This window comes from Carcharhinus amblyrhynchos, chromosome 14, assembly GCF_965287045.1.
Source record: "Carcharhinus amblyrhynchos chromosome 14, sCarAmb.v2.hapA, whole genome shotgun sequence".
Classification (NCBI taxonomy): domain Eukaryota; kingdom Metazoa; phylum Chordata; class Chondrichthyes; order Carcharhiniformes; family Carcharhinidae; genus Carcharhinus; species Carcharhinus amblyrhynchos.
The window spans coordinates 58,699,855-58,716,566 of NC_137337.1; the positions used below are offsets into that span (position 1 = coordinate 58,699,855).

General features: G+C 42.7%; 2 protein-coding genes across 3 annotated transcripts in view; both read left to right on the forward strand.

Moving 5' to 3' along the window:
• Positions 1-2,314, forward strand: part of slc39a9 (solute carrier family 39 member 9) — a 50,674-nt gene extending 48,360 nt beyond the window's left edge. Inside the window, exon 7 of the mRNA XM_080202950.1 lies at positions 1,764-2,314. Within this exon, the coding sequence (XP_080059076.1) occupies positions 1,764-1,991 (228 nt within the window). The 3' untranslated portion in view covers positions 1,992-2,314. The remainder of the gene's footprint in view (positions 1-1,763) is intronic.
• Positions 2,315-14,465: 12,151 nt separating this feature from the next.
• Positions 14,466-16,712, forward strand: part of plekhd1 (pleckstrin homology domain containing, family D (with coiled-coil domains) member 1) — an 83,281-nt gene continuing 81,034 nt past the window's right edge. For both annotated transcript variants that reach the window (XM_080202012.1, XM_080202013.1), the window contains exon 1: positions 14,466-14,614. In XM_080202012.1, coding sequence (XP_080058138.1) covers positions 14,466-14,614 — 149 coding nt within the window. The remainder of the gene's footprint in view (positions 14,615-16,712) is intronic.

A 16,712-nucleotide genomic window follows, 5' to 3' on the forward strand; every position in this document is an offset into this window, starting at 1 on the left:
ACTTAGTCCATAGCCTTGGCTTCACAAGTGCGCATGTAAATACTTAATTAACTGTCTCTCTGCCTCTCTCACTCTTTCAGGCAGAGGATTCTAGACTGCCACACCCTCTACGGTAAAAAGGCTTTTCCTCACGTCCCCTTTAAAACTCCTGTCCCTTGCCTTAAATCTATGCCCCCTATGTCTCCTTGTCATAGACTCTCAACCAAGAAGAAAAGGTTAATCCTGTCTGGCCCCAACCCCCCTGTCTTCTGTATGCAGCACTTCCCTGCCAGTGGACATCTCACTTCTTTCCCCCAACCACCATAGGAACAGGAGGAGGCTACTCAACCCTTCAAACCTGACCTGGTTGATTTGTATGTTAACTCAGTTAACCTGCGTTGGTTCTATAACCCTTAACATCTTTGCCTAACAATATCAATTTTGAAAGTTTTAGTTGACTCCTAGTCTTGACAACATTTTAGTGGAAGGAGTTCTGAGATTTGTGTTATCCTCTGTGTGAAGTGCTTCCTGATCTCCTGTGAACAGCTCCTCTCAAATTTTATGGTTATGCTCCCTTCCTCAGAGGTCCCACCAGAGGAAATAGTTTGTCTCTAACTACCTGTCAAATCTGAAGAAAGGATAGTAGGACTAGGGGGCACAGCCTCAAGATAAAGGGGGGGGCAGTTTAGCACGGAGTTGAGGAGGAACTTCTTCACTCAAAGGGTGGTGAATCTCTGGAATTCTCTGCCCATTGAAGTGGTGGAGGCTACCTCGCTAAATATTTTTAAGACGCGGGTTGATGGGTTTTTGATAAGAGAGGGGATTAAGGGTTATGGGGAGAGGGCGGGAATGTGGAACTGAGCCACGACAGATCAGCCATGATCTTATTGAATGGCGGGGCAGGCTCGAAGGGCTAGTTGGCCTACTCCTGCTCCTATTTCTTATGTTCTTATATTGGACTCGAAGCAATAATTTTGTTTCTCTATCCACATGCTTCCAGGCCTACTGAGTGTTTTCAGCACTTAGTTTTTTTATGTTCACCTTTTTTGTTAAATTGCCTATGTATTTGTAGGAAATTCTCCCCTTTTGCTATTTTAAAATATCTCGGCTAGTCCTTGCTCAAGTAGCAGAGGAAGGAATTTTAATCATTGCTCATATCACATAGCACAATTTCAAATGATGGAATATATGAGCAGGGTTTGAATAACCTGGATAATGGTTTGAATCTGGATTTGGTGCAGTGCTTTTGTTGATCTGATAGAAATTGCTAAGGTATTCATTGTACAACCAGCTGTAACAAACACTGATCATCAAAACAGTATATCTAGTTATTATCTCATTGCTTTTTGTGGGACCTTGCTGTGTGCAAATTGGTTCCTATATTTTCCTTTATCACAAAAGTTCAAGACAATTCAATGCTTTGGGGCATTCTGATTTTTGCTATATAAATACATACATTTGTGTTTCTACAATGTCAGCAAGAATGAGTTTGATTTCCCACTTCCGAGTGATGTTGCTAATTTAGTTAGGTTAAGCAGTTTTCTGTTCTCAAACTGGATTTAGACTGTCCGTTCCCATTCACATGAGTGAATGATTTTCTATCTTATCCCATCCCCCAGTATGGGTTGAATCTGATCAACTAATTTGAAAACCACATCTCACCTTGACTGGCCTGAATGCCTGATATGGTTTTGAGAATTGAAAAATATCAAACTGTTTAATGCAATCCTGGCAAATATTTGCCAAATGATTAATGTGCTTTTTTTTTTCCTCTTTGATTGTAGAGCAGTAAAGAAGCACTTTCAGAAGTGAATGCCACTGGAATCGCCATGCTGTTTTCAGCAGGAACTTTCCTATATGTAGCCACGGTGCACGTGCTCCCAGAGGTGGGAGGCACTGGTCACAGTCACAAGGCAGAGTCCGGTGGGAAGGGACTTAGTCGACTCGAGGTTTGCACCCTCATACTGGGCTGCTTGATTCCATTGGTCCTTTCGGTGGGTCACCAGCATTAACCAGCAGTGGAGCAAGGAGGAGTGTGGATAATAAGGATCTGCCAGTGGTCCCAGAACGGCAGAGCAGGATTGCTGCCTGTGTCAGGGATTCCCCTCCTTCACTTTTACCTGTGAAATTCCAAATGAAATGGAACTGAAAATGTAAATTCAATTAAATTTGGCCAGATTGCAAATAGGAAGTCAGGAAGAATTCTTACAGTGTAGTTATTTTGAAATCATAACTGAGTTTTGGTCTTTGCATCACTACAAAACCAGAAATCTCTTGTTCCAGCCAAATGAGAGCCAAATTACCAAATGTAAAGGTAACCAAACAGTGTCTCGTACAGAGGATGGAATCCAGCTACTTACTAAATTAACTAAGAACTCGGGTGCGTTATAGATAATCCATGGCATTAATCAAGCCAAGGGAATTAACACTGGGTTTGTTACACAGTGTGTGAAATATGATTTTACTGAATTTTATTCATAAGTGTACAGTCTTCACATTCAGCTGCAGTCTTAAAAAGTTGGTTAGCCTGTGAGTTTGGTGCCTGCTAGTTTGGTGTCTGTGTTAAATTGATCGGATTTTGACAGGCTCCTGTATTTGGGGAGAGATGCTTTTGTTTAAAAGTTCTTTGTGTTAATGTACATGGAAAAATGAAATAAAAAGAAGTAGCTTGTATCTTCAATGGTTAAGCAAATTACGATGTGGGTATGCCGGCGTTGGACTGGCGTAAACACAGTAAAAAGTCTGACAACACCAGGTTTTAGTCCAACCTATTTATTTGATAATATTCTCACAAGCTTTCGAGGGGTTACCCTCTTCGTCAGGTGAATGGAGAGTTCTGGCCTCAGACAGAGCATATAAAGCACAGACAGTTTAGAGATTACTGATTAAATCTTTTTTATTAAAATTACTGATTAAATTACTGATTTTAATCAGTAATCTCTAAACTGTCTGTGCTTTATATGCTCTGTCTGAGGCCAGAACTCTCCATTCACCTGACGAAGAGGGTAACCCCTCGAAAGCTTGTGAGAATATTATCAAATAAATAGGTTGGACTAAAACCTGGTGTTGTCAGACTTTTTACTGTGTTTAAGCAAATTACACCAGGGGTGAGAGAAGGGTAAGGCTGGTGAGGATGGGGGTGCATGCGGGAAGATGTGGTCAGGGGTAGTGAAGATGGGTTTATACTCTGGTAGATCAAGGATGGGAGGAGGCACTGGTGGAGAATGGTGGAGCACGTGAAACTCAGTGGTGGGTTGAGGAGGTGACACTCAGTGGTGGGGGAGGAGAGGGTAGCATCTGTTGATGAGCCAGGAAGGGTAACGCTCATGGGATGAAGCTGCACCAGTCAGTGGGGGCAGGAGTCAAATAATAATTGTTAAGGATAGAAGGGGCTCTGATAATGCTGAGTGTGGGAGAGCCAACAATTGGAAATAGTTTTCATTGATCCATGGTAGTTTAAAAAGTGTGCAGAATGAAATGTCATTGGTATGACTGTGCTGACTTGTGAATATTCATTGTTCTGAACCATTTCCTATTGCTTTAGTTGTTTTTTGTGAACTGAAATCATTCCATGGATGACTGCCTTATTTTTCCACTCTCTCCGTACACATTAACAGATATTGCAGTTTTTTTTTGTTTTTAAGATAAATATGTATAAATAAATTTTTAATAAGTGGCCATTCTTTAATTTTTGTATAACTTTTTATACCTTCTCTTGCATCATGTAAACACCTCTCTGCAGGTTACAGGAGTAAGTAAACTTGTACATAGATCCTTTATCAATGGGGGGTTTATATCAGTGATTCCTTTTAGAATTTTCAGCACAGAAAGGGGTCATTTGGCCCATTATTAACCCGTCCTTTCTCGCACACCGCCCCGTCCTTTCTCGCTCACGCGCCTGCTGCACCTTTATTTCTAATGTACACAGTGCTCCATTCTATCTCGCGTAGTCAGACAACACTATCCAACTCCATATCTTTCCAATGCACACGCACACACACATACTTTACCATTCTTTTTCACACAGACACACAACCCTATCCAATTCCCCATCCTTTCATGGAATCATAGAATCCCAACAGTGCAGAAGGGACCACTCAGCCTTTCATGTCTGCGTGGACTCTCAGGCCCTCTCCCCCACCCTATCCCTGTCACTCCGTCCATTTATCATAGCTAATCTATCCAGCCTGAGGGGCAATAACTTGCACATCTTTGAACAATGGAAGGAAACCGGAGCACCGGGAGGAGACCCATGCAAACGTGGGGAGAATACACAAACTCCACACACAGTCACCCAGAATTGATCCTGGGTCTCTGGAGCTGTGAAGCAGCAGTGCTGAACATGCTGTCACTGTGCTGCAAACCTTTCTCACAATCAACCCAATCTTTTCACACACTATCCCATCGTCTTCCCCAAACACACCATCTCCCAACCCCATCCTTTCAAAACAAACAAAACCCCAAGCTTTCACACATACTGCTCCATTCAATTCCCAACCCTTTCACACATATGTCCAACTCCCCTTACAGATAAATACACATCTATCCTTTCATGCATACACAAAACCCATCCAATACCCTAACTTTTCAAAAAAACACACACATATATATACATCTTTTCTCCCACACATGTGTAACTCAGGCAGCATCCTGGTGAATCTCCTCCACACTGTCTCCAGTGCAATCAGATTCTTTCTATACTGTGGTGACCAGAACTGCACACAGTATGCCAGTTGTGCTCTATATTTTATACACTTCCAGCATAATCTTCCTGCTCTTATATTCTATGCTAGGCTAATAAAGGCAATTATCTCACATACCTTCTTAACCACATGATCTACCTGCTCTCCACGTTCTGGGATCTGTGGTTATGCACACCAAGGTCCCTCTGATCTTCAGTATTTTCCAAGGTCTTACCATTCATCATATAATCCTTTGCCTTGTTAGCCTTCATTACCTCAAACTTTTCTGGGTTGAATTCCATTTGCCACTGCTCTGTCCACCTGACCAGTCCTTCATTATCCCCCAGCTATTGTCCTCATTGCTTACCACCCTACCAATCTTTGCACCATCAGTGAATTTCTTGATTGTACCCCATAGATTTAAGTCCAAATCGTTCATGTACACCAGTAAGGGCCCAGCACCACACCCTGCAGAATCCCACTGGGAACACCCAGTCGCAGAAACTACTCTCTCCCTCTGCTTCCTGACTCTTGGCTAATTTTGGGTCCAGTGCATCACTTTGCCTTAAATCCCATGGGCCCTTACTCTCTTGCCCAGTCTGCCTTATCAAAAGCCTCACTAAACTCCATATAGACCACATCAAATGAATTATTCTCATTAACACTCCTGGTTACCTCCTCAAAAAATTTGATTAAAATTGTCAAACATGACTTTCCCTTAAGTCCATGTTCAAGTATCTATCCAAGTGCAGATATATTCTGTTGCTTGGAATTCTTTCTAGTAACTTCCTCACCACCAAGGTAGGATTGACCGGTCTACCATTTCCTGGTCTATCCCTACTCCCCTTTTTTAATAATGGAACAATGTTGGCAATCCTCCAGTCCTTTGGCACCTCAACTGTATTTGGTGAAACTTTGAAAATTACTGCCAGTCCCCCTGATATCATCTTGCCTTCCTCAGCAGCCTGGGATACATCTCATCTGAGCTTGCAGATTTTTTTCATTTTTAAGGCTGCTAAACTTGCTAGTACCTCATCTGTCTCTCTCTCTCTCTCTCTGTTAATTTTCTCTAATAATTCATAGTCCTCCACCTTGATGTCTACACTTGTGATGTATTTTTTCATTGTAAAGACTAACGCAGAGTATTCATTGAGGATTATACCCATATCTTCTGGGTCCACACACGCATTACCTATATGGTCTATAATTGGCCCTAATCATTTCCTAATTATTCTTTTGCACTTGATATATTTGAAAGAAACAACCCTTTGGGTTTTCTTTTATTCTACTCAGCAAAGGTTTTCATGCACTCTTTTAGCTTCCCTGATTTTCTTTTTAAGTTTTCCCCTTGCACTTCCTTTCCTGTCAAAACAGGTCAGTGGAACTCTGGTGCTAACCTAATCTCTGGATCAGGGCAGATCCTTGCTCCTTATTGCTGTTTAGTGAGTCCTGGCAGAGTGTGGAAAATTTTCAACAATTACTTGCAGTTCATGTTGGAAACCAGTCAAAGTGCTCCAGAGCATCCTAATCAAGAAAACAAGGATACTGAATGAAAGAAGATGACATTAGGAAAAGTAAGTGAGATGACTGGCGCTGAGCAAGCAGGAGCCAGTCTGGTTATGGGACATTACCAGAGCGGCGTGGGTGAGGATTCTGGCCTGTTCACTCATCTGGCTGCTGGCTGTGCATCAGTAACTTACATTTTGGGCCAGTGTGCAGACTATCTATAGGACACGCTGTGGTTCACACTTTGAGAAGAATATGGTTTTGACAGTTCATTCTAGCACAGGCAGTGACTACTGTCTCCAGGTTATTGTTGTGTCTTTGGGAGGGTGGTCTATTCAAGTTAAGGTCAGGACAGGAAAGAGAGCAATGTGCAGCAGCATCTTCAGTTTGCACCTTTTTTGTCACCATAGGGTCTGCGGGTATTGGAGGCAGACATCCAATAAAAATTGCTGACAAGGTACAAGTGTTGCTACAAGTGACCCAGTTTTAGTCATCCACACACATTCTGGTAGAAACCAACTGGCACATAATCCAGATACATACACCTTACACGTGTTTATTTACTTAACAAACATACTCCTACCCTGTTTTTTGTGTTAGTCTTTTATCAATAACTTTACAAAGGTTAAAGCTCAGTAATATGCTATATTCACTGCTATATTCTTAAGTATTTCTGCTGCAGCTCATCTGCTGCATAAACTATCATCCATACTGTCATTACCTCTAGACTTGACGATTCCAATGCCTTCCTGACAAGTATCCTATATTTTACCTTCCAAAACTCCATTGCCTGTGTCTTTCCTATCTCCTAACTCTCCTTTGCTCACTGGCCTACATTGGCTCCCAGTCCAGCAATACCTTGATTTTAAAATTCTCAACCTTGTTTTCAAACCTATTCATGACCTGATTCCCCCCTATTTAAGATTTTCTTAGTGCTGTAACCATTGTGATTTCTGGGCTCCTCTAATTCTGGTTTCTTATACATCCCAAATTTTAGTCGTTCCACCATTGGTTTCTGGGCCTTTAGCTACCTAGGCCATAAGCACTGAAATGCCTTGCTACAGGTCTCCTCACTTCTATCATGCTTTCCTCCTTTGTCCCCATATCTGCATGGGTTTCCTCTAGTGCTCCAGATTCCTCCCACACTTCAAAGACTAAGATCCTCTTTAGGCCTCAAAATCTACTTTGACCATGATTTTGGTCACTGTCCTGGTATATCCATATGTGACTTTATTGTACATTTGTAAAATGGTTTGGGCATTTTATTATATTCAACTGCTATACAAATACAAGTTGTTACATTGCAGTTGCCGTGTTTGATTTGCCTACAGGTTTGTGATCTGCACCACTTCTAGTGAATGAGAAAATCAGTCCATAGATTCCTGGCACTGATGTTCTTCACCCCCATTGTCCAAATTCCACAGTGCAGTTGCATCGGGGGTGGTCTTGTGGTGTAGTGGGTAGCGTCCCTACCTCTAAGCCAGGAGCTCTGGGTTCAAGTCACACCCTAGGAATTGATGTCCAAGGAAAGTCTGGTTATGACCAGGTGTTAAGAATGGGAGAGTTTCCTGGTCAGCCATGTGAGGGACAGAAAATTGGAGCCTCTAGCATCACTATTCATAATCCTACAATATGCATATAGAATCCCTACAGTGCAGAAAGAGGCCATTCAGCCCATCTAGTCTGCACCAACCCAGGCCCTATTTCCGTAACCCCACATATTTACCCTGCTAATCCTAACACTACGGTAAATTTAACATGGCCAATCCATCTAACCTGCACATCTTTGGAGTGTGGGAGAAAACCGGAGCACCAGAGGAAGCCCACACAGACATGGGGAGAACATGCAAACTCCACACACACACGGTGACCCGAGGCTGAAATTGAACTTGGTCCCTGGCACTGTGATGTAGCAGTGCTTGCCACTGTGCCATCCCAGAAGCCCATTCAGCCAATCAAATCTGTGCTGACCACGATCACACCCAGGTTCTATTCCCGTGACCCCATGTATTTACCCTGCTAATTCCCTGAAACTAAGGGTCAATTTAGCATAGCTAATTAACCTAACCTGCACATTTCTGGATTGTGGGAGGAAACCCATGCAGAAACAGAACGTGCAAATGCCGCACAGACAGTGACCCGAAGTCGGAATTGAACCTGGGTCCCTGGTGCTGTGAGATAGCAGTGCTAACCACTGTGCCACCACTATAAAAGTGTATGTTGTCACCTGGACTCCTTGGGGGTGCCAATTGGCTCAGTTTGCTGAATGGCCAATATGGATCAGATCGGTGCCAACAACATAGGGTTTAATTTGTATTGCAGTCTGGGGTGGATTTGAGATTTCCCTCCTTGTCCTATCTGTGGTGGAGGCTGTGGTTCTGTGGGTCAGAGAAGTACAGCAGTAAAACTGGATTTGGAACCAAGCCATTGGATTATATTGTGTGAACCAGCTCTCCCGTGGCGTCACAACAGTGCCTGGAAGCAAGATAAGAATGTTGGAATGTTACAGAATAACAAATCAAACTGTTTTGAGGCTGTAATGCATGTTGAGGAAATGGTTGGAACTTGCCTTTCTCTGTTGCTGTTTTGGTGTCATGTCTTCAACCCATTGAAATGTAACATACAATTTACATGTTTTGTATGTCATTACTTTTTGGCTTTTGTATTCATTTTCAAAAAACTGTGAGGCAGTTGGCCTCCATTTACACAGGCAGCAATGTGGTAACTATTGTTGATCAAATGGAGCCTCATCACAGATTGTAGATCTCAACCAAAGCTTTAAAGACTGGTTCAAGGCAAGTCAGGGGTTCAGCACATAAAGCATTATGAAAGCAAGGATTTATCCAACAGTTATCCTTCAAACATTCAGGCTACACAAATGTCAGGCAATGCCCATTTCCAACAAGGTTCAACAGCATTACTGTCACTGAATAGCCCCATTATCAACATCAGGGAGGGGACTTACCACTGAGCAGAAGCTGAACTGGTCCAGGCATATACACAGGTCACAGACTGTAATTCTGAGATGTAACTCACCGCCTGACTCCCCAAAGTTAGTCCAGCACCTACAAGGCATAAGTCGGATGTGTGATGGAACAGTCTCTACTGAATGACTACAGCTCCAATAAATCCAAGAAACTTGACACCATCTAGGACAAAGCAGTCCCCTTGATCGGTGCCTCAACTACCAACTTGGACATTTGCTGCCTCCACTACTGAAACACCATGGCAGCAGTGTATACTATCGACTGGATGAACTGCAACAACTCACTAAGACTCCTTCAATAGTACCTTCCAAACCTGTGGCCTCTACCATGTTGAAGGATGAGGGCAGCAGATGCATGGGAACACCATCTTCAAGTTCCCCTTCAAGCCACACACCATCCTGACTTTCGGAGCGTTGCTCCTTCATGAGGTGAGTCTGCTCCTTCATCTTCTGATGAAGTCATCACCTGATAAAGGAACAGTGCTCTGAAAGCTCGTGATATCAAATAAACTTGCTGGACTTTAACCTGGTGTTGTGAGACTTCTTACTGTGCCCATCCTAGTCCAATGCCAGCATTTTCACATCATCCTGACTTGAAATTATATCACTGTTTCTTTACTGTTACTGGACCAAAATCCTAGAACCCCCTAACAGCACTGTAGATGTACCTGCACCTGGTGAACTACAGTGGTTCAAGAAGGAGGCTCATCAACACCTTCACAAGGGCAATTTGGGGTGGGTGTCAAATTCTGGCCTTGCCAATGATGCCAATATTCATGAAAAAATTTTAAAAATTGCTAAAAATCTGGAGAAGAGTCTTCCAGACTCAAAACATTAACTCTGTTTCTTTCTCCATAGATGCTACCAGTGCTGCTGAGATTTTCCAGCATTTTCTGTTTTTATTTCAGATTTCCAGTATCTGCAGTATTTTGCTTTTACATTATCGTTATTGCTAAAACAGGAGTGTCAGATTGTTAAAAAAACCATCCTGTTCATTTCATGTCCTTTAGTTGTCTTTATCCAGCTCAGCTTTAAGTGACACAGTCACACATCAATGTTGCTTTTAGCTGCTATTTGAATGGCTCAGTATCATATCAAATTGCCTACAGCAATTCAAGACAAAACTCTCACCCCCACCTTCTCAGAGCAACCGACGTGGGCAATGAATGATGTGTCAACAACACCCACACGCTGAGAATTTGTGCAATGTTGGAGGCAGCGTTCTCTACTTAATGCTGTAGGACGTTCATTCATTTACCAGATTGCTTTACTGTCTGGAAGTTTTGCATTTCATTGCTACGCTTGCCCAGCAGGTGGTGTACTAGTTTGGCACTTTCCTCCGCTGGGGCCTGGCTTGTTCCCCAAACACGACTCTGCTGACAGGGCCCAAAAATAAATCATCAGAATCTACTGGAGAAATCCATTCTTTAACTTTCCACTTGACGGAAACAAGGCTTTTGGGCTAATATCAAATGAATACTTCAAATCATGCAAGCAGTTTAGGGTTTTGATATCACCAATAAAGTCACCAACTTTAAAGGTCTAACTTTTACTTTCTGTCTGATGATTGTTTTAAACATCAACAGGAATAGAATATCTCCACTGAAGCTTTTATCATTCAAAACATGCATTCTTTTCAACAAAGACACATTTTTCGTCTCTTAATCTCTCTCTCCTCCTGTCTCCTCTCCCTCTGCACCCTCTCCTCCTCCCTGTACCCTCCCCTCTATCCAAATCTTCAAAGGAGGCACTGTAAAATAAAGGAGAACAATTTTAAAGGAGGTCAGGAAAAAAGCAACAGGGGGATGGTAAATACCTGTATATATTATGTAAAGTCTTTGAAAGTGGAGTTGAAAGATTGTTTTTAATAAAGAGGCAGGATCCTTGGCTTTATTGATAGAACAAGGGCATTATGCTAAATGCTTACAAATTAGTGGTTGGGCCTCAGCTGGAGTATTATGTCCAGTTCTGGGCCCACAAGAGCGGGAGGAGAGAGTTATTAGAATGGCACCAGGAATAACCTCTTTGGTTAAGAGGAGAAGCAATAGAAGCTGGGATTGTTCTCCTGATGTGGGTATGCCGGCGTTGGACTGGCGTAAACACAGTAAAAAGTCTGACAACACCAGGTTTTAGTCCAACCTATTTATTTGATAATATACTCACTAGCTTTCGGGGTTACCCCCTTCGTCAGGTGAATGGAGAGTTCTGGCCTCAGACAGAGCATATAAAGCACAGACAGTTTAGAGATTACTGATTAAAATGCGAATCCTTACACCTAACCTGCTGTTCAAGACCTGAAGTGACCTGAAGTCAGCCACTTCAGGTCTTGAACAGCAGGTTAGGTGTAAGGATTCGCATTTTAATCAGTAATCTCTAAACTGTCTGTGCTTTATATGCTCTGTCTGAGGCCAGAACTCTCCATTCACCTGACGAAGGGGGTAACCCCGAAAGCTAGTGAGTATATTATCAAATAAATAGGTTGGACTAAAACCTGGTGTTGTCAGACTTTTTACATTGTTCTCCTGTACAGCAGAGGTAGTAGGGGAGATTGAATAGAGGTGCACAAAATGATGAGGGGTTTTAGATAGGGTTTCCACTAGCAGGAGGGTCACTAACCAGAGTACACAGATTTGAGATATTGTAAGTGGCAAAACAAAACAGAAGGTTGATCGGGTATTTGTTAATGCAGTGATCTGGAATGCAAGCCTAGAAGAGTGATGACAGCAAATTCAATGGTAACAAAAGACGTTGAATTATTACTTGGAAATAAAACTTTACAAAGCAGCAAAAGTGGAGCTAATTGTTCTGTCAAGATGTGGCACAATCATAATGGGATAAAAGACCTCCTATGCTGGACTATTCTATATACACATGTATATGTATATTCATAATGTAATACAGCTACAATAGGTATCACTGTTGAAATTATTCCTTAACTATTGCATAGAAGTTAGAGACAGAAGGAGGTCAATCCACCAGTCAGTTAGATCAAAGCTGATCTGTACCTCAGTTTCATTCACCTGCCTTTCATTGATATCCATATCCAATAAAAATCCATCAATCTCAGACTCAAAAGCTCAAAATAACACCTAGCATCCACAGCCTTTTAGGGAATAGAGTTCCAAGTTTCCACTGCCTTTTTTCAAAGAAGTGCTTCCTGACATTGTCCCTGAACAACCTAGCTTTCAGTTTAAGATTGTTCTGGGTTCCCCCTACTGAATCCCTTTAAATACCCAGATTAGATCACCCCTCACCCTGCTGAACCCAAGAGAAGACAAATGAAAACCGTGCAACCGTTTCTCCTCTTGAAATCTCAGGCTGCAGCCAAGTGACTCTCAAATCTGAAACATTAGGATGAGTTCCTGGAAATGCTTTTTTCAAATTCAATAAGTGATGTGAATGTATCTAAAAGTAAACACTGAAATTAGTGCAATCCCATAAACAAGCAATTATTTAACAAATAAAAACAAAACATTCTGGAAATACTCAGCAGATCTGGCAGCATCTGTGCAGAGAAAGTTAACATTTCAGGCCGCAGGCATTTCATATTTTTGTTTCTGGTTGTTTTGTTCAGTTATTTCTTTTTAAAGTGAAAAAGAAGAATGATCACAGTATCCAGTGTAGACCCACAGTACAGAGAATGACCAGTGTCCAGTGTTCTGACAGTGTAGACTCACAGGACAGAGAATGACCAGTGTCCAGTGTTCCAACAGTGTAGACCCACAGTACAGAGTGTCCAGTGTCCAGACAGTGTAGAAATACAGCCCAGAGAGTGACGAGTGTCCAGTGTTCTGACAGTGCAGACGCACAGTGCAAAGAGTGACCAGTATCCAGACAGTGCAAACCCACACTACAGAGAAGAGTGACCAGTGTTTGGACTGTGTAGACCCACAGTACAGACAGTGACCAGTGTCCAGTTTTCAGACAGTGCAAACCCACAGTATAGAGAGTGACCAGTGTCCAGATAGTGTAGACCCACAGTACAGACAGTGACCACTGTCCAGTGTTCTGACAGTGTAGACTCACAATACAGGGGATGATCAGCATCCAGTGTTCTGACAGTGTAGACCCACAGTATAGAGTGACCAGTGTCCAGACAATGTAGACCCACAGTACAGAGAGTGACCAGTGTCCAGTGTTCTGACAGTGCAAACCCACAGTACAAAATGAGCAGTGTCCAGACAGTGCAGACCCACAGTACAGAGAATGACCAGTGTCCAGTGTTCTGACAGTCTAGACCCACAATACAGAGAATGACCAGCGTCCAGTTTTCTGACAGTGTAGACCCACAGTACAGAGAATGATCAGTATCCAGTGTTCTGACAGTGTAGACCCACAGTACAGAGTGACCAGTGTCCCAACAGTGCAAACCCATAATACAAAGGATGACCAGTGCCCAGTGTTTTGACAGTGTAGACCCACAGTACAGAGAGTGACCAGTGTCCAGTGTTCTGACAGTGTAGACCCACAGTACAGAGAGTGACCAGTGTCTAGTATTCTGACAGTGTAGGCCCACAGTGCAGGGAGTGACCAGTGTCTGGACAGTATAAACCCACAGTACAGAGAGTGACCAGTGTTCAGATAGTGTAGACCTACAGTACAGAAAAGAGCCTTTCAATCACTGAGAAATTAATGGGATTTCACAATGATACCTGGGCTAACATAATTATATTTTGAGGAAAGCATCTAGACTAGGCTTCTCTTGAGTGTGCAAGATTAAGGGTGATCTAATTGAGGAGTTTAAAATGATTAAATAATCTGAGACCGTAGATAAAGAGAAATTATTTACTCTGGTGGGTGAGCCTGGCAAGGGAGTGCAATCTCAAAATTAGAAACTAGTCTGTACAGGGGTGATGTCAGGAAGCGCGACGTGGGAATGTGGAACTCTCCCCCAAAAATTGCCAAATGGGCTGGGAGTTGGGGTCAATTGAAAAATTAAAAAATGAGACTGCCAGGTTTCATTTGGGTGAGGGTATTAAAGGGTGCAGAGCCAAGGCAAGGAGAATAAGACCTGATCAACCATATTCTAATTAAATGTTGGAAGGGCCAGAGGGGCTGAATGGTCGCCAACAGTTCCTATGACGGTGGTATTCACCTAGTTCAATAAAAACCGCTAGGGATTGAGAGCAAGAGACAGTCGAGAGGGAGATGGGTTGGAGGTGGATTGGGTACACGGTTGACAGGCTTCCTGCAGCTGAATAGTTGCAAGCAGATTGTGCACCTCCCTCTGCCCAGCCTCTGGGTTCATGTTGACAGGCTCAGCCCCTCCTGGGCAGCTGCACTGATTTTCCACATCGCAGCTCAGTCTGGCTATGTTCAGTTCCAAACCGTCCGCAATCCTGCCATCCTACTTCAGCGAGAACACCGAGGCAGACAAGCTGGATATTAGCACCAAGGTACAGTTGCACGGAGTGCTGTGGAAAAGACCCTTTGGGAGGCAGTCTGCTAAATGGTCCAAAAGGTAACTTCATCTTTATTGCAACTCTGCTGCTTTTTCCTCACTTCCTGACCACTGAGTCTTTCCAGCATGTTGTGTGTCTGGCTTTATCGTTGGATTTTGTTGTGTTTATTTGTGTCGGTTGTTTCTCCTGTTGTTTGTCCGCGCTTTGCTCCTTTCAGTGGGGCTGAAAGCTGGCCAGATTTAAAATTAAACATTCACCCGATCAATAAATCTATGCGATCCGGGCTGTTAGTTCCCCTGGCAGGTGAATATTTTCCTGGTTCCCGCCTTTAAAATAAATTATTTTCCAAGAAGTTCATCTTGGGGGCAATGGTTTTGGGTCGAGTTAGTGAGATTGAGCTGCTATGTTTTTTTTCGAATCAGTTCAGTCACTCTCGGTGTCCAAGCAGTTTCTAAAAGAGCACCCTGTAATAATCAGACACTGGGGATGTGGAGGGGCTGATTCTGCAGGTATTGATTCACTTATTCATTTTAACAGATAGTCTGACCAACGCCCGCAAAGCCCTTTTAAAGATAATGATAGCCAAACCAGAATTTATGCGTTTCCACTACACCTTATAAAAAATAGAGATGTTTCTAGTTACTAACACACAAGCTGGAGGTAACCTTGTTAGGCACAAATGATTTGGGGGGAATTGTCAATTTTAACTTTGAGACAGTTTTGAAATCCCACCATTTAGCTTTAGAAACAAAGGAGTTATTGAATTGCTGTGAAATTCCTCTCATCCTGTTAGTTTAATAAGGGGGGGTAAAAAAATGTTATGGGGGGAAACAGCTGGATGATCTTGTAGCATTCTATTGGGATAAGTGGCAAACAACAATCACACACACAAGCGCCAGGCAATGGTCATCTCCAACAAGAGAGAATGGAACTAGCTTCAGATTTTTGTAGATGGTTTATTTTCCTTTTTAATTCAGTTGTTTTTTATAATTATTTGATATCTGATCAATTTGAATTTTTGAAATACCAGTTTTTAATTTGTAAGCAGTGTACACAAAAAATTTAACTACAACCGGGCATCTGAAAGAACAAAAATGTCCCTTTGACATCCAAGATATTACCATTGCTGAATTCCCACCGCCCCCTCCCCCACCCCCATCCTAATCAATATTCTAAGGATTACCACTGACCAAACCCATAAATACTGTGGTTATAAGAGCAGGTCAGAAGTTGGAAATACTGCAGTGAGTAGCTGACCACCCGATGCACTAAAGCCAGCTCAAACAACACTCAAAAGGTTCAACACCATCCAAAACAAAGCAGCCCGCTTGATCAATATTCCATCCGTCTCCTTAAATATTCACTTCCGCCACCACCAACACGCAGTGATAACAGTTATATCAACAAAATGCACTGCAGCAAGTCTCCTTTGACAGCACCTTCCAACATGCAGTCTCTGCCACCTAGAAGGAAAAGGGCAGCAGTTGCATGAGAAAAACATCACCTTCAGGGACCCACCAAGCCACTCACCATCCTGACTTGGAACTATATTGTCATCCCTTCAGTTGTTGGATCAATATCCTGAACTCCTTCCTAACAGCACTGTGGGTGTATTCACACAACGTGGACTGTAGCCATCACTGCTTTGTCAAGGGTAATTGAGAACAGGCAATAAATGTTGGACTTGCTGGCAACTCCCACACCAATAAATATATAATTTAAAAATATCACTGCTTATAGTGATTCTGGCTGCAGTGAGAGCGGTGTAACATCCTTTGATGGCAGGGCACAGCATGTCAATGCAAAAGACAAGGTTGAAGCACCTGCAACTATCTTTGACCAAAGTGCCAAGTGCATAATCCATCTGCGCCTCCTCCAGAGCTCCCCAGCATCACAGATGTCAGTCTTCAATCAATTTGATTCACACCACGTGATATCAAGGAATGACTGAAAGCACTGATACTGCAAAATCTATTTGTCCTGGCAACACACCCAGCATTAATAATAATTACTCCAGAACTGGCCGCATCCCTACCAAGCTATTCCAGTACAACTGCAATGCTGGCATTTACCCGGCAATGTGGAAAACTGCCTAGGTATGTCCTGTTCACAACTTTTGCACCACACAAATGCCAGGCAATGACCATCTCTAACAAG